The sequence below is a fragment of the Schistocerca serialis genome, chromosome 2 (assembly GCF_023864345.2).
Source record: "Schistocerca serialis cubense isolate TAMUIC-IGC-003099 chromosome 2, iqSchSeri2.2, whole genome shotgun sequence".
Taxonomy (NCBI): Eukaryota; Metazoa; Arthropoda; class Insecta; order Orthoptera; family Acrididae; genus Schistocerca; species Schistocerca serialis.
In genome coordinates, this window is record NC_064639.1 from 445,876,244 (window position 1) to 445,903,038 (window position 26,795).

The following is a 26,795-nucleotide window of genomic DNA, read 5'->3' on the forward strand; positions in this document are numbered from 1 at the left end:
TCCTTCAGTGTAGTTACTCACATAGTTTTAAGCATTTTGTTCCTTCCCAATATTTTAGCTGGTAGAATTCTTTTTGGTTATGTTTTTAATCCGAGACCTGTGTGACTAAGGACCATAGGAATGATAACCTCGCAGTTTTGTCCCTTTAATCGACCAACCAACCATACTGTTGTAACTTTCTTCGTTTTTGGTCGAAATGCAACGATTTCGGATCAAACTTTGCTACTACACCTTTCATGTCCAAAACAACTGAAAAGATTGCTTGGCATGAGCGAAAGGATCCGCTGACACTATCAGCAACCTGTCTAAAGATGATCGAGCGATTTTCCAGAACCATGTTCTTCAGTTTTTACACAGTGTCGTTAGTAACTGACGTGCAGCGGCATCCATGGCAGTCGTCGTCTTCAGCGTCTTCCCGACCGTATTTGAAACGTGTATACACTCGCAAATCTCGTCTTACTCATAGAAGATTCACCAAAAGCCACAGGGAACATGTAGAATGTGATACTCCACTTTATTCCATTTTTCAAGCAAAATTTAATGCAGATTCTTTGATCCATCTTTCTTTAAAGTAAAAATTTACCGAGCACTCGAAAACACTTATAGCCTTTTCGACTGTCAACAACAAAATAAATATACAAAACAGCGGAAAATGCAAACATATATCAGAAACATGTGTATCAACAAAATTTGTAAACCGGATGTATTAATCGAGTGAAACTGAAAAATTCCCGTTAGTTTCTGATCACACCTCGTACTACTTTTCATTTGTACTTCAACTGAAGGGGAGGAGGATAAAAGCATATCTTCACAATGCGTAGGGGACAGGGGACTAAAAAGGGAGATTGGGGTGGCGAAGTGGGGTTAGGGGCGAAGTGAGGGTGGGTATGCGGCATGGGACAGGCTGAGGTAAACGTAAATAACAGTGAGGAAGAAGACTGAGTGGAGGGAAAGGTTCGAGCAGCTCATTACACATGCCGTGTCTTACCAGAGCGGTGGTGTAGTTGTCCTTCAGCGTGATGTCGCTGCCGTTGTAGTAGAACTCTTTGACGGCCTCAGCACCTTCTAGCCGTTCTTCCTTCGTCGGAAGTCGTAAATCACAGCCCACAATTTCGCCAAAGTTCTCGTTCAGGTTCTCTATTTGGGCCTCCGTTGATAATGAACCACCAGCTGTCAACAGGAAACAGAGAGAATGCGCTGATATCGTTTGTACTTTCAACTTTGATTTCGTACAGAGCAGCGGACTTCTTAATATTTATTTTCAAAATCACCCGTAACCGATCAGAAGAAGGAATAAAATCCGTAAGCACGCATTCATTATTACGCATTCACTATCTTTTGTTGGCTTGTGGTGACAGTTCGACAGTTCGTTTGATTTCACTGCTTTTGTGGTTCTCGGTTACCTTAATTTTGCTGATAACGTTATACAGTTTGCCTCTAGTGATGATACTTCAAACGAGAAATACCCGTAGGGTTGAAAGTCATTTAACTATTACATTAAAATCAGTAAAATCTATATCGGAAAGGAAGCATTTACTGCTCTTGTTTGAAATTCAGAGTCATGTAACACTTTTTAAAAGACCTCAAAGTTGCCATTGAGTGTAAAAATTATTGGTTTTCACTCCTTTATTTTGACCTTATGGGCATTACCAAGTGGTATACTGGAACAGCTAAAAAAGGACAGAGTGTGTAGATAGAGTAGCACTAACATGTCATGCATACGGTAGTATATTATACAAAACGCTTTAGAACATGTCAAACTCGAAAAATCTTCCGACATGTATACAACGTTGTATCTGATCCTTTTAACTTTAAGGATCCATCAGCATTAAACTGGGGCATGGCTACATACATATTGAGCATGGTATTACATACATAAACTATTACCGATGTTCCAAATCACAATGTGCAATGTTTACGTCCGTCTCTATGTCAAAAAGCGACAAATAATGCTGATAATACTATGTTCGACCATTTATCTAAATACTTAAAAGTCTGGTGGGATAGCAGAGTTAAATTCGAATTTAAGCTGGACAAGTCTCTTCCGGCACGTGAAGGAAACAGCAAAGTTTTCTACTTTCTCGAACATTAAGAAGATATTGTGCAATCCATACACAAACAATCAAAATTTATGATTCTTTCCCAAAGTGACCTTCAGTTCAGCAGTGCAGGTAAGAATTTTGCATTTGCATTGAACAGGATAGCTGAATGGAAGACATACACCAAAAACTTAAAACACGGAAAAACCTGCTTATTTACGAGCTACAAGTTCATACAAATTTCTTACCAAATTCTCATTAGAAATTTTGAATTTGACTTCATTTTCTCTAGTTTTCAGAGGATTACAGGTAATGTAAATACACACACACACACACACACACACACACACACACACACACACACACACACACACAGAGACTCATGGGCGCCCGCGCGCGCGACGGTTCAAACCCGTCTCTGGCCATCCTGACTTTGGTTTTCCGTGGTTTCGCTAAATCGTTTCATGCACATGCCGGGATGGTGCCTCTGAAAGGGCCGGCCGACTTCCTTCCCAGTCCTTCCCTGATCCGAGTTTGTGCTCCGTCTCTAATGACCTCGTTGTCGACGGGACCTTAGACAGTAATCTCCTCCTTTAATCAATATGTGTCTTACTTTTCTTTTTCGGAACACTACCTCTTTATTCGTTACCCACTCAGTCTTGAGCACTCCTCTGTAACACGTTTCAAAAGCTTATCTTTTCTCGTGATCCACCACGTTTCACTTCTGCAGATGGCGAAACTCAAGACTAATGCCTTACAAAATTTTTACTTTCTTTTTTAGAACGTATCTTCTGTCTAAAAAGTGATGAGGAATATTTGCTTTACTTACGCTGTGTGTGTCCAACTCGCTCTAGGTCAGTGTTACCAGTCATGAAAGGAACCATATTGTAGCGCCCTTCCGACAAAGCTATCCATGGCTCTTCGGTCAGAAATGCTCCATCGCTTACCGGCTCGGCGCTGGGTACCCAGACACAGGTGAACAAAGTTTTGCTATCCTGTCACAGAAGATTTTGGTACATTCTTAATATACTCACGTTCAGAAAGGAAAAACAGAACATCTTGAACGACTAGAGATAGGATGTTTATATTCACAGGACATGTACATTAGTGTATTCGGCAGAAATGATTAGCATTGGAACCATACGGACACGAGGGATCCCGGTCAGCATCGGTATCATGACGCAACACCTACAGGTAAAATGTACCTTCAGCTCTCATTGTCGCTGTAAAACGAATGTAATTGATCAGTGTGACTCGAGCAGACTTGCAGGATGACTCGCAGACCTATGTACGAACTGTAGGTCAAATCATTGAGGTTGAAAGGGGGCATATTGTTGGCATGAGAGAATGTGAGGCACCCATCCGGGAAATTGCTGCTCGTGTGGGACGAAATGTTTCGGCAGTGCAACGGGTGTGTGTAGAATAGTTCACGGAAGACCGTAGAACACGACGAGATGAAGAAGAGAAGAAAACTCATCCCAATGGCATTGCGGGACAGATCTGGGTCCTCCTTGGATCTGGCGCAAGAGTGGAACAAGATAACACATCGTACACTGTCAGGGGAGACAATCCGTCGCCGTTTATTATGGCATGGGCTACGTGCACCTCGTCCTCTTCTGTGCAGAAACATGCTAGACGACAATGGTGTATGGAACGACGTCACTTGGGACAGGAATGGCATCAGCTAGTGTTTAGTGTTTTCGGACGAATCCGGGTCCTGTTTGTTTGAAAATGATGGCCGTATTTTGATTCACCGAAGACAGGGGGAGTGGCATCACAGTGACTTCATTCACACGAGATCTGCAGGGCCAAAAAAACACCTTATGATATGGGTGCTATTGGGTACAACCATAAATAATAACTGGTACATGTTCGGGAAACTGTGACCAATTTGGCCCTTGTGAATGACATCCTACAACCTGTAACCATACCGACCACGACACACCATACGCCATGTATCAGCAAGACAATGCACGACCACATACTGCTCCACGAACACGTGCCTTCGTGATGTCACAGGCTGTCAGCCATTTGCCCTGGCCCGTCAGGTCGCTAGACTTGTCACAAATCGAAAATGTGTGGAATATGGTAAAACGACGGGCGCAGCTTTGTGACTCAATGCCAACCACCACAGACAAATTTTGGAACCAGATGAATGCAGCGTGGATGGCTGTACCACAGGACACAATTCGCACCTTATACGCCTCGATGCAATCACGCACGGAACAAGTTACCAGGGCCCGTTGCTGACCCTGTGTCTACTAGGCAACATAACACATGCTGAACCGAGATGACTAAATTGCTAATAAAAAATGTACATGTCCCGTGAATATGATCGTCCTATCTCTAGTCGTTCAAGGCGTTCTGTTTATCTGCACATGAGTGTATATTTAATTTCCGACAAGGAAAGACTAATCACTATATCAATAACCACAAACATATGTCCATTATTTCATCTATTTCATGTATGCTATATTTACTCACTAATAAGTAATTGAAGTACACACGCTTATTTAGTACTATGGAGCACAATCTTTCATCCTCGTTAGAGTAGCGACGTGACCTTGGTTCAACGCAACACCAAAAGCAACTATCTATAACTCACGCAGATCGGTCAGAGGGGAATCTAATGCGCTCACGCCGCATACGCTTTCACCTCAAATGAGCACCCTGCGGTAAAGGTCAACGACCACAGTGGCGGTCGGCGTTCAGATGTGCGTTCGGTAATCCTGATTTACTTTTATCGTGGTTTCTGTAGATCACTTAAGGCTAATGTCTGGAATGGTTCATTCGAAAAAGAAGAGGCCGGTTTGCTTTTCCCGTACGAGCGTGTCTCCTGTCTCTTACAACGTCAGCGTAATGGGACGTTACATCTACCTTACATAGGACTGACATCAAAAGACGTGCCGTGGTTACGTGACCTTTCCAACCGTGGCATTTCCGTCTGCATTGCAGGTGCCACGTGTACTGTGGCCTTTCCGACCTACCGGAGTACTTGCGACCGGAGCCTGCCCTCGCTAATAATTTACGCCAGTCGTTCACTGGCAGCGGAAGTGTTGTCACCGTCTGTAAGGTAGAACCCCCGCCGACAGCCAATCGTTTCCGTGCAGTTTCGTGCGTTGCTTGGGATATATACATTCTGAGGAACAGAAATCATTATTGCAACAACGAAAGGAAGGCCATGTTGTCTCAAGGGTGGTCATCGCCATCGGATGCTCAGAAAATATGATGAGTAAACGAACTGGCTGTGCGTGAATTCCGATCGGACTAAGTCCCGAGGCCGTTTAAAAACTATAAATGGCACAATCATGGCTGAACAGTGATACTCTTGCCCATCTGACAAAGAAGATGCGCAAATCAATGCATAATTAGAGAAAAGAGTCCGTGAAGAAAATACAGTGGCTGTTTCCCGAATTGTGAAAGAGGAATTGCAGCAGTTTGGTCAGTTAACCGATGGAAAATCCTAGTTTACTAGTTGAAATGAGGGATGTTTTTAACCATCGGCACAGGACCAAGAATGCTGTCGTAGGTTGGCACGGAAACTAAATTCCTCAATCAATCAGAAATATACGAAATTGTACTCTCTGATAAATAAGCTGAGGGAGGAAGCAATAAATTCAAAATCCGAAATTAAGTAAGATTCCACTGGCCTGCCATTACAAAAGAAGAAACAACAAATTTAACGAAAAGTAAAAGATCTTATAATAATACGTAACGACTCGAGGGATTTAAGAAAATGTGTAAACTCTTCCTTCAAAATTAATGAGGAATCAAAATTGATAAAATAATACGGAAGTTTAATAATTTATTGTAGTCATGTTACAGGATGAAAAAACTAAAAAAAAAGAAAAATGCGTTTAAAGAATAGCTAATCCTAAGCCTGTATAAAACGTGAAGGAATGCTCTTACCACTAAAATAATCGAAAAATCCGCATTTAAAATATCTGTGGTCGGAAGCACCTCACTGATGTTACGGACAGTAAAGTCCACGGTCGTAAAGTGCACGACACTTGTGGCGGGAGAACAATCAAACATCGTTATGCCTGTTGAAAGATCTCCAGCCTTTTCTCGTAGCCGGTACAGTGTTGTAAAAGCAACGGTAGCATAGGTGATCGTGTAGACAAACATCCGAATAGTCGAACGTAGGTTCCTCGTACCGTTCGACGGTGACCGGCGACTCAAGCGTTCACAAGCGGAATAAATCGACTAACAAGTCTTCGAGTAACTCGCTTCCTTCCTACGGTGTTTACTATCGTGTGCCGCTACTCATCAGTCCCGACGACATTTGGCGACGTTTCTATCGTTACATTGCGCAGGTCGTGTACGCCCTGGCAAATTAAGTGCCCCATTCACAGATGTACTCTACCGTTTCTGCGTTGTGGCTCCAGATACCGTGGCTGCTAAGCAGACATTTCCTAGGATGGGACAGTGGGTGACTTGCTGCACTGCTACAATCTGCTGCAGTCGATGGCGAGCCGCCTAATTTACTCGTTCTTGCCCGCGGTACTCACTGAATCGACATACTCGCTGCACACACTTCACACGAAAGCATGTGGCAAGCGCAGTCATGTGCGCAGGTTACTACATAGCCGCGCTTATACGACGGGCGTTCCATAAGTAATGCTACTCATTTTTTTATGAAAGCTTGTTAGTTTTGTTCAGTATTTCTATACACGCTGTTATTCTCCACTCTTTTGGCTACAAGATCCTATTTTTCTACATAATCTCCGTTCAATGCGACGGCCTTATACCACCTTACTGGGATGGCCTTTACGCCCACATACCGTAGTACCAGCCAACTTACTGCATCAATAATCTCCTCATAATCCACGTACTGCTTCCCACAGAGTGTATCCTCCATTGGGCCAAACAAATGGAAGTCGGAATGTGTGGGATTGGAAGAGGAAGAAGAGTCCAATGAGGTTTTGTGAACTCTACCTACAGAGACGTCCAGTTGTGCAGCGAGGTGTTTGATTATGATCCGCCTATCACTTCGAATGAGAGTGTGTTTGTGCAAGGCGGTGTTTGATTGTGGTCTGTCGATCACCTCGAATGAGAGTGTCTGCACGTTCCAACAGTGTAGAAATGACAGATGTGTCCGGCCGGCAGTCATGTAGGAGATACAACAGGTTTCTGGGCCCTGTTGCAATGATGACAAACGTCTCGCCCGATTATTCTCTGTACTTTCTGCAAGAACGTCTGAATATCTGCGATGTCCTAGTTTTCAACGACAACTTTCTGCCTGGAAGGAACCTCCGTTACAGATACCATTTTGAATGCTACGTATAGCGACAGCACGTATTAAAACTTCATGAAACTACAGGGGCTGAAGTGGGAATATCCCACGATGTTCCACAAGAAATTACGCATGTCTTCAATTGAAACTGGACAAGAAAAAAATGTGTTGCATTACTTGTTGGAAGTCCGTCGTATAACGTGCGTTGCCCATACTGCGTTCAATTGTCAAGCCGATTCCAGGTAAAAATTGTGAAGCCATACCGATAACGCGATATGCATGTGTAATCGGAATTGCCCCAGCGACGGCAACGACTACCCTACGACTCAACAGCTATTCTGTAACTAACGGACTCATAGCTGTGAGCCATTTGAATTATTTTTGTTGTGAGGTAGAAGGCGTTTGCGATAGTAATTGTTAGATATCAACACGACTTGCTGTTTCTGCTGCGATTATCAGAAAACTATATGCTGTTTCACTATTATGTAATAGATTTTGGAATACCGAAAATTGTGTTTGATTTTGCTGATGTCTACGAAAAGACGACAGTCGGTAAAGATTACTTTACTCAGTCCAGTATTCCTAAAGATGATATTAACTTATACTAACATAGAAGCTGGTAAATATTTTAAGAGATACTAGGTACTTCTCGTTATACAGAATTGATTGTCAAATAGTTAATCTAACGTAAACTGAGACTATTTTCCGCGGTATAGCGACATCCATTTCTTAAATAGTCCAACAGTATGCATAGTTTGGTTATGGTAGTTCATTGCTGCTACCTGTACGTTTTTACATTGCTAACAGAGGGTCACAGAACGCGTAGCTCCTGTACAATACCTCATAATCTGAAAGAAATCAGTTGTGATGCCTACATACATTTCGGGTACCAAGTCCTGCAGTCCTCTGTGATGATTCACTCCGGCAGTAAATCTGTATGTGATAACCAAGCATTTTATCAGCAACTGTACCCTACAGGGTACATGGCTTACCGACACACACAGTGCAGTCTAATGGGCTGAGCAGTTACTTTCGTCTTCGCAAACGCAGTGTTTTAATATGCCCACGTATGGAATTATCTTTCTTCCGAGAACTTTTCATATGTGGCACCAGACGATTGAAATAACGGTAGTTCGGCTGAAGATTCGAGAACTGGGTTCTTGTCGTTTCTGTAACCTCACAATGACTGAGGCGGTCCACAAATAATCAGGTGTCGCGCTTGGCCGCAACGGATGCACCATCTGGGAGCCTTGGGAACACTAACTGGTTGGACAGGACTTCGTGGCACAGACAGGGAGCATCAGGTGTCAACTGCGTCTACCATGTGGAAGGTGGCACATAATGCCGTTCGACAAAAGTTGGGCATTAAGAACTGAAAAACTTAATGCACAGCTGTCAGTAAAATCACTGTGAACATTTCTGCCCAAAAACAAGTCGTACATGCTGAGCGAAATTAAAATATGTTTGAAGGCATCTGACGGATACAGTGGAGAACAAAAAATCATATTTGAAACATGAAGCTTTTTCACTTAGAGAAGTTAAAACCATCGATCGAAACTACTATTTATTAAGAGCTGTTTACTAATCTGTTCTGAATGCCGACAGAATTCTGGGTTGTGGTAATCCCAGTTTGTGTAGTGAAACAAAAGTAATATAACGCGAATAATTAACTCCTATTCTTTTCGACGCTGCGCCAATACCACACCAGAAAACTGCGCAATCTTTGAGTTCAACATCGGATGAGCACCTCAGTTGGGCAGAAGATTGGAAAAAGGATTACCTCTGAAAGTAAGTCCGAATATATCCTAAATTAACAAGTATGCCCTCTCACACACATTAGTGGGACCCATCAGTCAAACTAGTAGTGCGCTCTGACTGCACCATTTGTAGATTGTTGCTTAAATAGTCAATGCTTACTTCGTGATTCTTTAATTTCTCCAGGCGTACTTTATGACCAAATAAATCTCGGATGAACAGTCTGGTATGAGTGTGCATAGGACACTCATACCAGGCTCTTCACCCGAGATTTATTTCGTCAATGCTTACTTTGTGCAACCACTTTCAATGGACATAGCAAAAGGAAATTGAATTCAAAATTTCAGACATCCTTTTTCCATTAAAATCCATAGCGTTGCACAACAGGAACTGGAAAAAGGTCTCTGACCGAAACCGATCGTGCAATTGAAACTGAAAATAATTACACAGCAGCTTCACGTGTTACAAAATATGATTTGTAAGAAATTATATTTAGCAGGCGAGCCAGAGTAAATCGAAACAAACATGTAACTTTGCATGAGAAATGTAAAACTGTGGATTATAGCCCGGTGCCGTATAATCCAGTCTTTTATAATGGTTTACAGGTACATGACATCAGATAAACGCACTTTCTGTAGACTGAAGGGCTATGATTCTACAATGTGTGTCATGTCCAACACCTATCTAAATGTGCTAAAAGTTATGCGTAGAATCAAGACTTATACTGATTAGGGTTACTGACTTTATTTTTGATATTAATTAACTGCAGAAAGGATTCTACAAAAATGAAACAGTGCGTTCCGCATCGAGTGATCATGTACGAGGGCAGTTCAATAAGTAATGCAACACTTTTTTTTTCTCGGCCAATTTTGGTTGAAAAAACCGGAAATTTCTTGTGGAATATTTTCAAACATTCCCGCTTCGTCTCGTATAGTTTCATTGACTTCCGACAGGTGGCAGCGCTGTACGGAGCTGTTAAAATGGCGTCTGTAACGGATGTGCGTTGCAAACAACGGGCAGTGATCGAGTTTCTTTTGGCGGAAAACCAGGGCATCTCAGATATTCATAGGCGCTTGCAGAATGTCTACGGTGATCTGGCAGTGGACAAAAGCACGGTGAGTCGTTGGGCAAAGCGTGTGTCATCATCGCCGCAAGGTCAAGCAAGACTGTCTGATCTCCCGCGTGCGGGCCGGCCGTGCACAGCTGTGACTCCTGCAATGGCGGAGCGTGCGAACACACTCGTTCGAGATGATCGACGGATCACCATCAAACAACTCAGTGCTCAACTTGACATCTCTGTTGGTAGTGCTGTCACAATTGTTCGCCAGTTGGGATATTCAAAGGTTTGTTCCCGCTGGGTCCCTCGTTGTCTAACCGAACACCATAAAGAGCAAAGGAGAACCATCTGTGCGGAATTGCTTGCTCGTCATGTGGCTGAGGGTGACAATTTCTTGTCGAAGATTGTTACAGGCGATGAAACATGGGTTCATCATTTCGAACCTGAAACAAAACGGCAATCAATGGAGTGGCGCCACACCCACTCCCCTACCAAGAAAAAGTTTAAAGCCATACCCTCAGACGGTAAAGTCATGATTACAGTCTTCTGGGACGCTGAAGGGGTTATTCTGTTCGATGTCCTTCCCCATGGTCAAACGATCGACTCTGAAGTGTATTGTGCTACTCTTCAGAAATTGAAGAAACGACTTCAGCGTGTTCGTAGGCACAAATATCTGAACGAACTTCTCCTTCTTCATGACAACGCAAGACCTCACACAAGTCTTCGCACCCGAGAGGAGCTCACAAAACTTCAGTGGACTGTTCTTCCTCATGCACCCTACAGCCCCGATCTCGCACCGTCGGATTTCCATATGTTTGGCCCAATGAAGGACGCAATCCGTGGGAGGCACTACGCGGATGATGAAGAAGTTATTGATGCAGTACGACGTTGGCTCCGACATCGACCAGTGGAATGGTACCGTGCAGGCATACAGGCCCTCATTTCAAGGTGGCGTAAGGCCGTAGCATTGAATGGAGATCACGTTGAAAAATAGTGTTGTGTAGCTAAAAGATTGGGGAATAACCTGGTGTATTTCAATGCTGAATAAAACAACCCCTGTTTCAGAGAAAAAATGTGTTGCATTACCTATTGAACTGCCCTCGTACTAACTACCAGTGTTAGTCGGTATAAATCTGTATGAACAGGAAAGTGACGGCAATAAAAATTTTGTTTAAAAGAATGTTTCAATAGAAATCCATATAGTTGTCTCCAGAGGTAACTAAAGGACGAGAGGTCTTGAATCATTAACCTCAGAAAACACGTCCCACATAGAGTTCCCACATGGGACAAAAACAAATAAAGCAAAATCTATACAAGTCGACAGACATTGACAAAGCCTCACTGAGAAGAAGTGTGATTATGTACTGAATATCGAAACCTTCTCTCAGCACAAGTATCAATGATCAGATCTCCACTTCGGAGCCACGATTTTAAGCCACAAAACTTTCAGTGAAATCCTCCCACTTTAGTTATGCGAAAAGCGAAAGTAATTATGCTTGACATAGACAATTTCATACCACAAATACGCTCGAACAGGCAACCGTTGAGCCAGACTGCTAGACGAGACTTCCCGCTGTGCTCACAAGAACACCAAATCTCTATTCAAACACAGACGCAGACTTCGCAGCGAGGCGGGCTGTGACGTGATTAGTCAACTCAGCCGAAACTGAAGGAATACTTCCTGTTAACTTCATGGCAGACACAAAGATCAGTTATACTCTTGGCAATCGATGATTAGTAACGGATCTGTATCTTCTCAGACAACCTCCATTGACAATTACGCAGATTAACTGAATGGTGAAAGTTACAAATCGAAAATAGTGAAAGTTGCAAACAGAATATCCATCTTGAATGAAATTTTCACTCTACAGCGGAGTGTGCGCTGATATGAGACGAGGTACTGGCGGAATTAAGGCTGTGAGGATGGGGCGTGAGTCGTGCTTGGGTAGCTCAGTCGGTGGAGCACTTGCCCGCGAAAGGCAAAGGTCCCGAGTTCGAGTCTCGGTCCGGCACACAGTTTTAATCTACCAGGAAGTTTCAGAATATCCAACTTCCTACAAACTGCTAGATCGCCTCCCCAGTGTGCAGAAACCCCAGAACTAGAAGAACACTTCCTGTATTTCTCACGAACAGACCCAAAGTGCAACGATTCTCTTAGTAGTCGATAACTAGGAGCGGAATTATGTCTTTTTCAGAGGACCGGCGTTAACTAACACGCAAAATATTGAGTAGTGAAAGTTGGAAATTGAAATAGTGTAAATTGCAAATGTAATAGCTAACATTCTAAGTGATTATTTGTTCGGCTCCTCAGTGCACATGAATCCCAGTACCTAACATCAGCAATCGATAACCTACTACGTTAGTGGTGCCCATCCATTAAACAAAATCATTCGCAAATTCCTTCTTTGTTGAAACTTCCTGGCAGATTAAAATTGTGTGCTGGACTTAGACTCGAACGCGGGACCATTGCTCTTCGTGGCCAAGTACTCTACCCAGCTACGTCTTTGCTGGTGCTGTACGTCTCTGGAAGCGAAGAACTACCCTGCGCTTTGCGCATGCTTTATTTCCTTGTTGCTTTCATAAAAAACAGCTGAAGCATTTCCTTTTGTCAACCTCATAACTTTTTCTTTTAACATTGGCATTTATAACCAGCTTCTCTCTGTCAAACATTAAAGCAAATGCACCCATCTTCTCCCGTCACTCTTCTTTCTCTTTCCTTTACTCAGTCACTCAATTCGCTTTATTACCTCCACTCTTCATTACTTGCGATTCATCACGCCCATTGATGCCAATGCCCTCAGCTTAAACTTACCCGAGTGTAATTTGTCTGTGTTACCCAGCTATACGTGAACTAATACGAGCTGTGTACCTTGTCGTCTATCATAGCTACTAGTATTTTAACTATTTTTGTTACAGTTATTTAAGTTTACTATCCCCTATTCAATGTAAGACCTATTATAAAATCTGTTTAATAATGAACATAGTGTAAAATATGTAGAAAACTGGGTTTCATGTAAGGGACGTCCTGATGGTCCTTGTCTTGTCACAAAGAGTAGATAAATAAATAAATAAAATATACAGGGTGTTACGGATGAAGATATTTTGATGTGTGGTACTGTAATATGTACACACTTCAGTGTGTTGTTTTTCTGCGTCTGTATCGAACAGTGCTCCACAAATACGTCACAAACTTTACGACCTGATGTTTTCTGCACTGTCGTAACCATACCACTAAGAGGGCACTACCCTATCAGTATAGACTAACGGTTTTCCATCCACGTGTCCACACCGCAACATATGACCTGTTGCCCAGAAGAAAATAAGGATTTATGCATAGCTCTTGCCACGTGTACGTGGAGGTATTAACCAGCCTAACAACATAGCCTGCAAATGACGTAAATACTGATATAATGTTGTTCAGTACGCTATTCTCAGTCACCAAAACATATGTCTCCACTTACGCTCGCCACACCTTGCATATCTGAAGTAAGGCAAGCAGCCGATTATCTCGACTTAAGTTTATTAGTCACGTACACAGAAAACTTGTGAGAAGAATGAATTAAAAATGAAATTTTAGGAGAAGGTTAATAACATAAAAGGAAGCTTTGGGAACAGATTTTAATATCAAAGCAATTAAATCAAAATATGGCTTTGCAATATTTCTGTAATTCACAGTCATTATGTAGCTTTGCTAATCTGTAATTTTTCGCTACAGCATCAATTGAATTACATGACACGTTAAGTTAAGCTAGCCGGTGAATTACTTCCCCTATTTTATTATACAACAGTTGTACCAAAAGCTTTGTTCTTGAATCATGCAGTTTAAGACTTATACATACCTCTTCGGAAAGAGCAACATTTGCGTTCGTCACTAGGTCTTTGGGATCCACATTTTTCAGAAAATTTACGAGATCATTCGAAGTTTTCCCTGTGTATCCCAAATACTGAGCAAATCGAATTGCTCTATCTGTAGCATTTTTGGAAAATGCCCAAGGGTTTAACGATGACCCACTCATTGCAATGGCATTCTTGAATAGGCCTGATGAGGAAGAAAAATTTCCAATTAATTGTTGTAATTGTACAGAATGCTAACAGAAAAATCAGACACCTGTTTTCAGTCAGTTACGGAAAAATTGGAAATTTGTGATAAATTCCCGTGGGACCAAACTGCTGAGGTCATCGGTCCCTAGGCTTACGCACTACTTAATCTAACTAACTTACGCTAAGGGCAACACAAACACCCATGCCCGATAGAGGACTCGAACCTCCGACGGGGTGAGCCGATCGAACCGTGGCAAGACGCCCAAGACCGCGCGGCTACCCTTCGCGGCAGTGAATTACGTATCACTGGTATAACTTGTATTCCTATAGATTCACGTTAATAATGAAGCACAGTAACTAATGTATTGCAACTGATCAATACCAAAAATCAACGTATTTTTCTGGCTTTTTGTTTTTGTTTATCCGGAAATATAAATGGACAAGAGCTGAACATTAAAGCAGAAAATTTCGCTCGAGTTTTGTTTTCTAATAACTGCAGTACTAGCAGTTCTTTAGAGCCAAGTACGACGACCAACCTATGACCAGTTTCTCTACAAACTGGGCACCTTACGTCGCCGTCTCTAGCTAGAAATCAGTTCTGCAGTAATGCGTCCTGACCATGTTACGTGCACTCCGGAGGCAGTGTTCCACATTGCTGCTACGTACTTTCACTAAATGTCAATAGAAATTGATAGTTATACAAACTTAGCCCTACTCCATTATCACCATGTAACGCACTTTGCGAATGTTATCAGACCTGGCAGTCAGTGATTCCTAGGAGAGAGTGTTGGGTAACAAGAAAATTATGTGCGTAGGCATTGGGTTGCTAAAAGCGTGTGGGTCCCTGGCATTATAAGAATGACAAAAGAGTTTTGTGATTTATATATTCTGCACTCTCCACTGTTTCCGCAAGTAACACCATCAATGATTCTAGTCTATTACTCCGCATACCATTAAGCACGTCACGACCAATGATAGCACTGAAGCTTTCACCCCCACTTTCGCCGGCGCATCAGAGGCAGGCTTTATGATAACCTAGAGGCTTCACGAGTTACACCATTGACTGAAGCTTACCTTCCATTCCTACTGGTATGAACTGTAAAAGGTGAATGGTAGGCTGGTTCCTCTGAATAAGATACGATATTTATTCTTTTCTATGCGAACCCTGTTCTCCATCTCTAATTAGACCTTCGTCTAAGGGACGCATAATCCTACTGCTCCTCACTTCTGAATGCTATAAAGGATTTAGCCAGTGATTACATGACCCGAGAAAGGCCTCTCTCGAAAATAAAAAAGGCACTTTGGATACTACGCTACGTAACAAACGTGGACGTCGCAGCTCCCCCACCCCCCAATGCTATTATCAGAAGGACTCGAAGAAAGACGGTTAACAGTCTTTCCACAATCTATGGTATAAGAAATTGTTGTAGTTCCTATTGACCCAAAAACAAATAAACGTAAGTGATTTGGGTTTGACTGTCCTGAATGGTAAGCGGTAAGAGTTGTCCAGAAGCTGTCTACTGGACATTGTTGGCGGCAAAGCATACCTTGTTTTCAGCTAAATTCGAAGAGCAAACATGACAGCATTTCGCCTGAGAACTTCTTCCAAACACCGCAGTATGCGTCGTTCTGAACAACTCCGGTCTGCAGACGCGTTACTGATTAAACGAATTATACGTGTTATCACGGAAAAAATGAAGCACCAATTTCTCCAACACTGAAACACAGTGCACGATGGGTCGACTGAACAGACCTGCACGCTGTATCCAAGAAAGTTCAGTCTTGGTGGAGCATTATTTGTAGTGCAACAGTATCACAACCAGCCACCGTAAGTATCGTTAAATATTTTTCGTATTTCTTGTGTAGAACTGATAAAGTTGATTCAGTGGAATCGTGGATGACATTCACATTGAATAAACAAGTGGTGAATGCGTTTTGGCATTACACGTAATTGACATTTTGCAGATCGAACGTTACAAACGCGTCTCCAATTGCAGCTCATCTGTAAAAACTGACGTGTGATGTGGTCTTTCGCTGATACGCGTCCCTTTCTACATGTGCAGCAAAAAAGACAAACTAGAAGGCGACTGATATCTAATGACACTATAAAGTCAACAAAATTATATTCTAAATGAAAAGTGGGTGCGCAAAAAACGTAAGGAGCTATGGTGAAAGCAGTCCCTTCGCTAATCATCCTACACCCAGTTCATGAACCTAATTTAAAAAAAAACTGTTATAGATAATTCTTCTTCTTGACTGTTCGAGTGCAAATCTAATGTGAATTACAAAAATTACAGTGTGTTATGAAAGTTAATTGTAACTATTAATTGCTTAAATTTCATGTCACACAGAGCTTCATTTATAGCAACAAACATAGCACGTTGCTATTTCATTACTGTAGATATAGTGGAAGTATATTACGGCAGTATACGTAAGTCTTCTTCTCAATGGATTTTACAGTAATGACAGATCCTAAAATTTGCTGAAACTTGTTATCGCCTTTGCTACATACACTCCTGGAAATGGAAAAAAGAACACATTGACACCGGTGTGTCAGACCCACCATACTTGCTCCGGACACTGCGAGAGGGCTGTACAAGCAATGATCACACGCACGGCACAGCAGACACACCAGGAACCGCGGTGTTGGCCGTCGAATGGCGCTAGCTGCGCAGCATTTGTGCACCGCCGCCGTCAGTGTCAGCCAGTTTGCCGTGGCATACGGAGCTCCATCGCAGTCTTTAACACTGGTAGCATGCCGCGACAGCGTGGACGTGAACCGTATGTGCAGTTGACGGACTTTGAGCGAGGGCGTATAGTGGGCATGCGGGAGGCCGGGTGGACGTACCGCCGAATTGCTCAACACGTGGGGCGTGAGGTCTCCACAGTACATCGATGTTGTCGCCAGTGGTCGGCGAAAGGTGCACGTGCCCGTCGACCTGGGACCGGACCGCAGCGACGCACGGATGCACGCCAAGACTGTAGGATCCTACGCAGTGCCGTAGGGGACCGCACCGCCACTTCCCAGCAAATTAGGGACACTGTTGCTCATGGGGTATCGGCGAGGACCATTCGCAACCGTCTCCATGAAGCTGGGCTACGGTCCCGCACACCGTTAGGCCGTCTTCCGCTCACGCCCCAACATCGTGCAGCCCGCCTCCAGTGGTGTCGCGACAGGCGTGAATGGAGGGACGAATGGAGACGTGTCGTCTTCAGCGATGAGAGTCGCTTCTGCCTTGGTGCCAATGATGGTCGTATACGTGTTTGGCGCCGTGCAGGTGAGCGCCACAATCAGGACAGCATACGACCGAGGCACACAGGGCCAACACCCGGCATCATGGTGTGGGGAGCGATCTCCTACACTGGCCGTACACCACTGGTGATCGTCGAGGGGACACTGAATAGTGCACGGTACATCCAAACCGTCATCGAACCCATCGTTCTACCATTCCTAGACCGGCAAGGGAACTTGCTGTTCCAACAGGACAATGCACGTCCGCATGTATCCCGTGCCACCCAACGTGCTCTAGAAGGTGTAAGTCAACTACCCTGGCCAGCAAGATCTCCGGATCTGTCCCCCATTGAGCATGTTTGGGACTGGATGAAGCGTCGTCTCACGCGGTCTGCACGTCCAGCACGAACGCTGGTCCAACTGAGGCGCCAGGTGGAAATGGCATGGCAAGCCGTTCCACAGGACTACATCCAGCATCTCTACGATCGTCTCCATGGGAGAATAGCAGCCTGCATTGCTGCAAAAGGTGGATATACACTGTACTAGTGCCGACATTGTGCATGCTCTGTTGCCTGTGTCTATGTGCCTGTGGTTCTGTCATTGTGATCATGTGATGTATCTGACCCCAGGAATGTGTCAATAAAGTTTCCCCTTCCTGGGACAATGAATTCACGGTGTTCTTATTTCAATTTCCAGGAGTGTAGCATTCTCAGCCATCATGTTTATAGTTGAAATTCAGAGGTTACCATGATTACTACACAGCGTAAATGGGTCTGTCTTTTACATCTTTGCTCAGCTTCATTGAAAAGCAGCGTATTTCTGCAACAAGTTGATGTTAGTGTAGGTCCTTCAATGGGAATTTAAATGGTAGCTGGTTCACCAGTCTTCTGACTAGTTTGATGCTGTCCTCAGTCCTTCCTTTCTTGCGCTAGCCTCTTCATCTCACACTAGGTCCCCAGTTACATGCATTCCAATCTCTGTCTTCCCCTACAGCTTTTACCCTCTACAGCTCAATCTAGTACCACGGAAATTATTCTCGGATGTATTAACAGTTGTCCTGATACTCTATCCCTGTCTTATACCCTTTTCAATCCGAGCACTTCTTTCTCTGTCTTCCAGTTATATTGTGCCCACTTGGTTCTTGTACACACTGCATATTACCAGTCATTCACTATAGCTTACGCCCACTCTACTCAGAATTTCAATTATCTCGCACGAATTTACATGGGCGAACACTTTTTATAAGTGACAGAAAGTACGTGCGTTTCGTGATTTTCTTCAGTGTTGCTTCCATTAACAACCGCAACCTCAGAACTGCCCCTCTGGTCTCTTTACTTTTTCTAAATCCAAACTGATCGACCTCTAACAAATCCTCAATTTTCTTTTACTTTCTTCTGTATATTACTCTTGTCAGAAACTCGGAAACATGTGCTGTTAGGTTGACGGTGCTATAGTTCTCGCGCTTATCTGCCCTTGTTGTCTTTAAAATTGTGTGGATAGTATTCTCTTGAAAGTCTGATGGCTCATAGATTCTACAAACAAACTTAAATAGTCATTCGGTTGCCGCTTCCCACAAATGGTTTAAAAATTCGGACGGGCTCTTATTCATCCCTTCTGCCTTATTTTATCTGAATTCTTCCGACCACTTTCAGATTCCGACTCTAACACTGTATCCCCTACGTGTCCCTCATCGATATCAGCTTCATCTTCTATAACATCACCAAACATGTCCTCCTCGTCACAGAGGCCTTCAATGTGCTCTTTCCACCTGTCATATCTCTCCTCTGCGTTTAACACTGAAATTCCCATTTCCCTCTTAATGTTACCAAACTTGCTTCTAATTTCATCAAAGACTGATTTGATTTTTCTATATGCTGAGTCAGTCCTGCCAATGATAATTTCTTTTTCGATTTCTTCGTGTCTTTCCTGCAGCCATTTCGCTTTGAGTGCCGTGTTCTTACGAATTATTTAATTACTGTGTGACATATTTTGTATTCCTGTCTTTTCCTGAACATTTTTGTAATTCTTTGTTAGGTCGATCTGTTGAAGTATGTTTGTTATCTTCATTGTACCTATGGTTCCCTAGCCAGCATCTGTTGTTCCCATTTTAGAGATCTGCACTCCTCTTCAGTTGAACTGCTTACTCTGATATTCCCTATGCAGTATCCACATCTTTAGGGAACTTCAAATAAGTTTCAGCATTCCTTAGTACTTCAGTATCACACTTCCTTCCACACTGATTCTTCTGAACGATTCTCCTAAACATCAATTTACTTGTCATCATTACTGAACTGAACTGTGATCTGACAAAGGATTGGGCCAATCTGACACAGCGAAACACGCTCAGAAATTTTTGGTGTACAGAAATAATACAGCGAAAGAAAGACACTGTCAGAATGTTAGCTGCCAAGACGCACTGCAAGTATAAAAAAATTTTTAAAAAAGAGGTGCAAATTTCCATCCCTACCAGAGCCATAGCGGACTCCTCGTGCACAACATGGCAGTCGCCTATCCTTGGTTGACTGTGCATCGGTAAACAGATAACACGACTCGTCGTGATTGTAATTTCTACAGCAAATTTCAGTTTCCGTTTATAGTTTGTCTGAAATATTTGTCCGCAGTTACTGTTCACTCAAACTTGCAACTAATTTAATCCGTAATAGTTATCACTTGATTTTGCGGTAGTGTAATTGTCAAAAATGAAGATAAAACTGATTTAATATTCATTGTGTTTAGCGGTTAATGTCAAGTGGTGTCCAAATCCCGTTTCGCTACCTAAAACCTGATTGTGAACTGTATAAATGGAAGAAAAAAGAGTTACACGAAGTAACAAATACGCACCAAAGTGAAATTTGCGAAAGTTTGAAAGAAAGGAAAACTATCTGAAACATTTCCTTTACAGGGTAACCACAAAGCTCTGTTACTCCCCATCAATAATCAACTTGATGATTAAATAACGTGCCCAACAGTTCTTTAGAGAAGTTTTCTTTAGATGTGAAACATGTAGAGCCGCTCGTGAGTGGCAGTGCATCGTTACCAATGGACATCTGGAAATCTACAAGACTGGACCCCCCAAGTCGCAATTGAAATGAGTACCGCCGATTTGAACGCTTCTTCGAGCTGGTTAAGCAAATTAAGAAATCAAACAGTATACGAAGTCGTTAAACAGCCAAGTTAGCTTCAAATAAAAGTGTAGAGGAGATGCTATTAACTAACAGCTGATATTAGACAAACCTTGATGTTGTCCGTACATCTGTTGTTTCTGGCGCCAGTCTGTCAGATTTCGTAAAATGACTGCGTACAAGCCACACTTCATCATTCTGAAGCGACAGTCCGTTGCGAAACCTATTTATTCTAAGTCACGTTCATGTACAACAGTTACAGCGATAACTCCGCTTGTATTACTGTTTCCACACCTTTATACGTCTTCAGGAACCTCAAGATATATCAGGACGAAAATAGAAAAAAAGACTGTTTAGCGGCAAAAATCTCATAATCGACCCATCAGAATCTGGCAAAACAGGAAATAATAGTTTTTATTACTTCGTTCGAAATGCAGAAATCGATTCATTGCTCTTACTCTGGCTTAGATATAACAATATCTCTGTCCCTCAGGAGAATAACGAGAAGACTCTTGAGATAATTCAGATTCCACCAAGATCAACCAATTTGACACTCAACAAAGCAGGTTTTTGCATGTGAAAAGTATTTTTAAGGAGACTGCCAACAGAATTTCCAATAGCTCTGTGCCATTTGTGGTTCATCAGGAGAACAGTATTGTTAAATGTCAGACATCTATGCCCTATCAGTTTCCATTGGTACATTTTACGAAGGCTGCTCGGTATGCAGCATAATAAGCAGAGCAGCTGCTAGGATCATTTCTTACTAAATAAAACTAGTAATTACAGTACTATGAAGTACCTGAAATTATTAATTTTTCTTTTGTTAGGTGTGCCCGTTGTAAGGAAAAGGTTTGTTCCGTCATTCAAATGACACTTCACTTTATTGTGACGATGTGAGAAATAAACAAGGAACTGTTTCATTGTTACTAATATACAGATTACCATAAGAGTAGTGTCCAAATGGTTCAAATGGCTCTGAGCACTATGGGACTTAACATCTCAGGTCATCAGTCCCCTAGAACTTAGAACTACGCTAACCTAACTAACCTAATGACATCACAGACATCCATGCCCGAGGCAGGATTCGAAACTGCGACCGTAGTGGTCGCGCGGTTCCAAACTGAAGCGCCTAGAACCGCTCGGCTACACCGGCCGGCAAGAGTAGTGTAATTGGAGTTACTATAAAATCGTTTACATATAAGATACATTTCATTTCAATAAATTAAAACACGATTTATCAGAGTCGTCTGTATTGTAACATCAGGCTGTGCCTTTATTTATTGTCCCTTGCTGATCACCTTTGTAAAAGATACATATTTGTAAGAGTTACAATTTAGCTATCGATACGAACTGCGTCTTAGTCAAAACATTAACGATGTGTAGTATTTTTGTGTGGTTTAGAGGCTTCAAATCCGTGTATGTCACACCGGATTTTAGCACTACGCGGCTCTATGCTCCCATGTCGATAGCCGATCACGGGCTAGGCATGAAAGGCTGCATACATCGCTGTCATAGAGCACAAGTAACCTCAACAATTTTTTAAAAAATATTTGCAACGAGTCATAGCAGCTACAATTTTGACAGTGCGATTTTTTTTCCTTTCTACTCTTCCTGCAAAAAAAATCCCAGGTTTCATTCCTCGTGAGTCTATATCTGCACCTGGTTATGCCTTACAGTCCAGTATCTGATTTCGGAAACTCTGTCTGACAATGACGTAATCCAGCTGCAACTTTCTTGAGTCTCCAGATCTTTCCTAAGTATATCACCTCCTCTTGTGCTTTTGGAACAGAGTGTTCACTATTATCACCTGAAATTTATTACAGAACTCAGTTGTTCTCCTCTCACGTTTCTACTGCCAAGCCCACATTCTCCCGTAACCCGTTCTACTGTTACGTCGGCGTTCCAGTCCCCTTGATTATTAGATTTTCATCTCTCCTTACGTACTAAATTACCCGTTCAAATTGGTTCAAATGGCTCTGAGCACTATGGGACTTAACATCTGTGGTCATCAGTCCCCTAGAACTTAGAACTACTTAAACCTAACTAACCTAAGAACATCACACACATCCATGCCCGAGGCAGGATTCGAACCTGCGACCGTAGCAGTCGCGCGGTTCCGGACTGAGCGCCTAGAACCGCTAGACCACCGCGGCCGGCAATTACCCGTTCACTACATTCATATACTTTCTCTGTCTCTACATCTTCTACTTGCGACGCTGGCATGTACATCTGAACTATGGTTGTAGGCGTTGGTTTGCAGTGGAATCTGATGAGAACAACCCCATCACTAAACTGTTCACAATATCTTGCTTTCTGCCCTTCCTTCCTATTCATACGAATCCACTACAGTTACATCATTTATTGCTGCTGTTGATATCACCCTATATTCATCGGACTACAAATCCTTGTCTTCCTTCCATTTCACTTCAGTGGCCCACACTAAATCTAGACCGATCTTACGCAATGTATTTTTCAAATTTTCTAACTGTCCTATTGCTTTCAGACTACTGACATTGTATTCTCCGACTCGTAGAATGTCATCCCGTCGTTGGTCATTGCGTCTTTTTCTCATAGTCATCTCCCACTTGGCATTCTCCGCCCACCAATCCGGGATCGTTTGCTGATGGAGAAATCATCATGACACTTTTCCAGGGTGCTATGGTTACGCCTTACGTGTCTTTTAAGCTGTGGTTTCCATTACCTTGTGCATCTTCATGCCGTTGATCATTGCTGATTCTTTCGCCTTTTAGGAGCATAGAAGAAGCTACGTCCCTATAATGCGACGTGACTAATAAATGTAATATGTAATGGCAAGGTAGTAGTTGACTCAGACCTACGAGCATAGTTTTTAAAAAGATCCATCAGTTAATAGTTTAATTTAGTCTAGTATTTAAATACGCTTTACTTGCCTGTGCTCAGTGGAGATACGACATGATAGTGAATAGATGCACCTCCAGCGCTTTGTCCGAAGATGGTTACTTTTTCTGGATCACCACCAAACACTGCTATGTTCCTCTGTACCCAGCGCAGAGCCTCTGTCTGGTCTTTAAGACCCATGTTCCCTGGGACGACTTCGTCACCCGTGCTTAGGAAACCTACAAAACGTTTTTTTTAATATGATTTATTTAGAAATATTGCAGGCGAGATATAACATAATTATGTACAGGCCGTCCTATTTGTCTTGACCACCAAAAGTAACTGTTTGTCCAGATGCAAATTACAAAATGTTTCAAGCAAATGTTCCTTAGCCGTCAGGGGGCATCGATCAGCATGATTGCCTTCGTTGTAGCTTTGTTTTTTTACGAAGATTTGAACAGCAGTATGACTTTTTTAAATGGAACCCTGTATTTTTTATTCGGTAATGCATTTCCTTGCCTAAAGACGTATTGAAAAATGGATCACAGTGTACCATTCACTGAAACAAAACGTTATTCATTACATAACACAACATTGACGTTTGCGCTCCCAGCGCTTAGTGCTGGTACTCTGGGTAATGGAACACATCCACGTGCCGACGTTGACAATTGTAAACATAAGTAGGATGCACACCCGTCATTCCGTCAACCATAGAAGATATGGGGAATGTAAGTTAGCAGAACAGTAATTGTAGTAATGTTTTATTATGTACGGGTACATTAATACGGTAGTTTAGTCCTTTTAAGTATTATTGTGTAGAGTAGGGATATGGTAAAGGCTGTCGTCCTTCCTACAAATTGCATCGACATAATGATTCTTTTGTTGTTGTTGTTGAAGGTAGGCGAAATGCTACGCAGGCAGCGGAATTGTACAGATAGCGTTATCCTGATAAGATCCCACCTTCCCGACGGATGTTTTCTCGTCTTGCTGCGACGCTTCATGAAACGGGAAGTTTCAACTCACGACAACGCAATCGTAGTAGCACTCGCACAGACGAAGCTGTCGGAGTTATTGTTCTCGCTTCCGTTGCTATTACTCGACATGTGAGCACACGACAGCTTGAACACGTATTCTTACACGTCCTCAGTTCCATCCTTACCATGTACAACTACATCAAGAATCGCATGGGAATGATTTCCAGAATCGTGTACAGTTGTGTCAGTGGGCACAGCAGTAAATCCTCGCCAACCCGAACTTCATCTCCAGTGTTCTATTTACCGATGAATGTTCCTTCTCAAACAAAGGCCAGGAACATGCATTATTGGTTCAGCGACAACCCACGATGGCTTAGACAGGTGGAACATCAGCGTCAATGGAGAGTTAACGTCTAGTGTGGGATGCCTGGTACTACAATTATTGGCCCTTATTTAATCAATGGTAATCTAAACGGCACAGCGTATGCCAACTTCCCGAGACGAATTCTTCCTCCTCTTCTGGATGAAATGAAAGAACCAGAAAGCTTGTGTGTTGTGTGGTATCAACACGATGGATGTCCAGCACATAACGCCTTGTGTGCACGTCGTGTTCTGAACCGAAGGTATCCTGCCAGATGGATTGGTCGAGAAGGAACAGTTACCTGGCCTGCTAGGTCGTCTGATTTAAACCCTCTGGACTTTTTCCTTTGAGGATGCATTAAAGACGTTGTCTATCGGGATATTCCAACAACTACAGAGGACATGCAGGAACGTATCGTGCATGCTTGTAATTCAGTTTAGCAGGCAACACTGGAAGCAGTAAATAATTATTTCGTTCAATGAGTGCACCAGTGTATCGATGTCCAAAGTCACCACTTTGAGCACTTATGAATGTTCACTCCTGGGCAATGGTACAGGAGAGTCAAAGTCAATTTTGTGTTATGTTTTTACTTGGTTTTCATTTGTTTTCTGACAACTCCAGTAAGTGGACGTGTTTGTGATATCGGGCTGAAAGTCAGTGTTGTGTTATGTAATTAATAACGTTGTGTTTCAATGAATGGTATCCTGTGATACATCTCTGAATAGGTCTTTAGGAGAGGGAATGAATTACCGAATAAAAAATACGGGGTGTGACTTAAAAAAGCCATACCGCTATTCATATCTTTGTAAAAAACAAAGCAACAACGAAGTAAATCATAATGATTGACGTCCCCTTAACGGCTAAAGAACATTTACTTGAAACATCATGCAATTTGCATCTGTACAAACAGTTATTTTCGGTGGTCAAGATAAACGGGACACCCTGTGTATAGTGAGGTAATGAGTAGATTGAGGGTTCAGTTTATGCCAGATCTCTTTCGTAGCAATTTTTTAGTAGTGCGTTCTGCAACTAAGATTAAGTCTACCTACTAGAATGATACTAGACTATTATTTGTACAATGTACATAAATATCGCTTACTTTAGATGTAAAGTTTGGACACACATTTCAGCAGAAAATAAATACACGCACAACAGATTTTATGTCCAGACACGTAGAATTTTCTCGAACACCGCTTATCAAAAAGTATAAAAGAAATCACTAACAAACCTGGAAAAAAGGAAAGAGCACTATTGCTCACTAATCTAAATGTGGAACGAAACGTTTTTTCGTAATATTTTGTTCCCTTAAGCTAGAACTAACGTCCATAGTAATGATATTTGTTACCTAACAGACCGAGACGATAATTTATGCTGACGAAGACGATGTCTTGGTCGACGTAGTAATTTGGTATTGCGCTATCACCAGAAGTTCCTGTGAAACATCCACCATGGATCCAAACCATAACAGCTTTAAGTTCTTGTTTCTGTAAGGCCGCCTGTATAAATACGTAAAATCATCGTATTGAGTCGTGTGAAAAATTACACAAAATCTTATAACCAGTTTTTTGACATAACAATGTTTCGCTATTATTCCTAAAGGTCTCAGTCAGGTTTTGTCAGGTTAGTGATTTATGCAGCAATTCTTTACAAATTATACGTACCTCTGGACCGTAAACGTTAAGGTGCAGGCAGTCTTCGTTCCCAACTGCTTCATTGTCTTCAATTTGAGGACAGTGCGACCCTAGCGCCAGGGCGTCTCTGACATCAGACCACGCAGCTTTGGCCACTGGAGGCTGCGCAAAAGAGAAAGTTTCATGGTACGTCAAAATTTTGTGAGTGCAGAGCGTATTCTAAGAAGCAGAAACAATATTTAGCTGTCAACAGTGCAGAAACGAATTAGCGAACAGAAAAAGGAAATTGTTCGAAGAAGCTGTTCCAAGTTGATACTTGCAGAAGCGTAAATACAGAATCCTCAGTGCCTATTTCCTGTTTTCTTTCGTTTTCTTTCTTAAAAGTAACGAAATCAATTTAAAAAGACTGATTAATTACCTGAACAAATACAGCCTTCTAAGTACGTCACAATTCGGGTTACAAAGTGATGGAAATAGAGAATCAGCTGTAG

The 26,795-nt window shown here is 42.4% G+C and overlaps 1 protein-coding gene across 1 annotated transcript in view; it reads right to left on the reverse strand.

The window, feature by feature from the left end:
* The window catches only part of LOC126456060 (acetylcholinesterase-like), a 194,746-nt gene that overhangs the window by 45,242 nt on the left and 122,709 nt on the right, over positions 1 to 26,795 (reverse strand). The window contains exons 5-8 of the mRNA XM_050091815.1: positions 26,335 to 26,466; positions 26,019 to 26,169; positions 23,392 to 23,577; positions 989 to 1,170 (exon numbers count right to left, since the gene is read on the reverse strand). Coding sequence (XP_049947772.1) covers positions 989 to 1,170; positions 23,392 to 23,577; positions 26,019 to 26,169; positions 26,335 to 26,466 — 651 coding nt within the window. The remainder of the gene's footprint in view (positions 1 to 988; positions 1,171 to 23,391; positions 23,578 to 26,018; positions 26,170 to 26,334; positions 26,467 to 26,795) is intronic.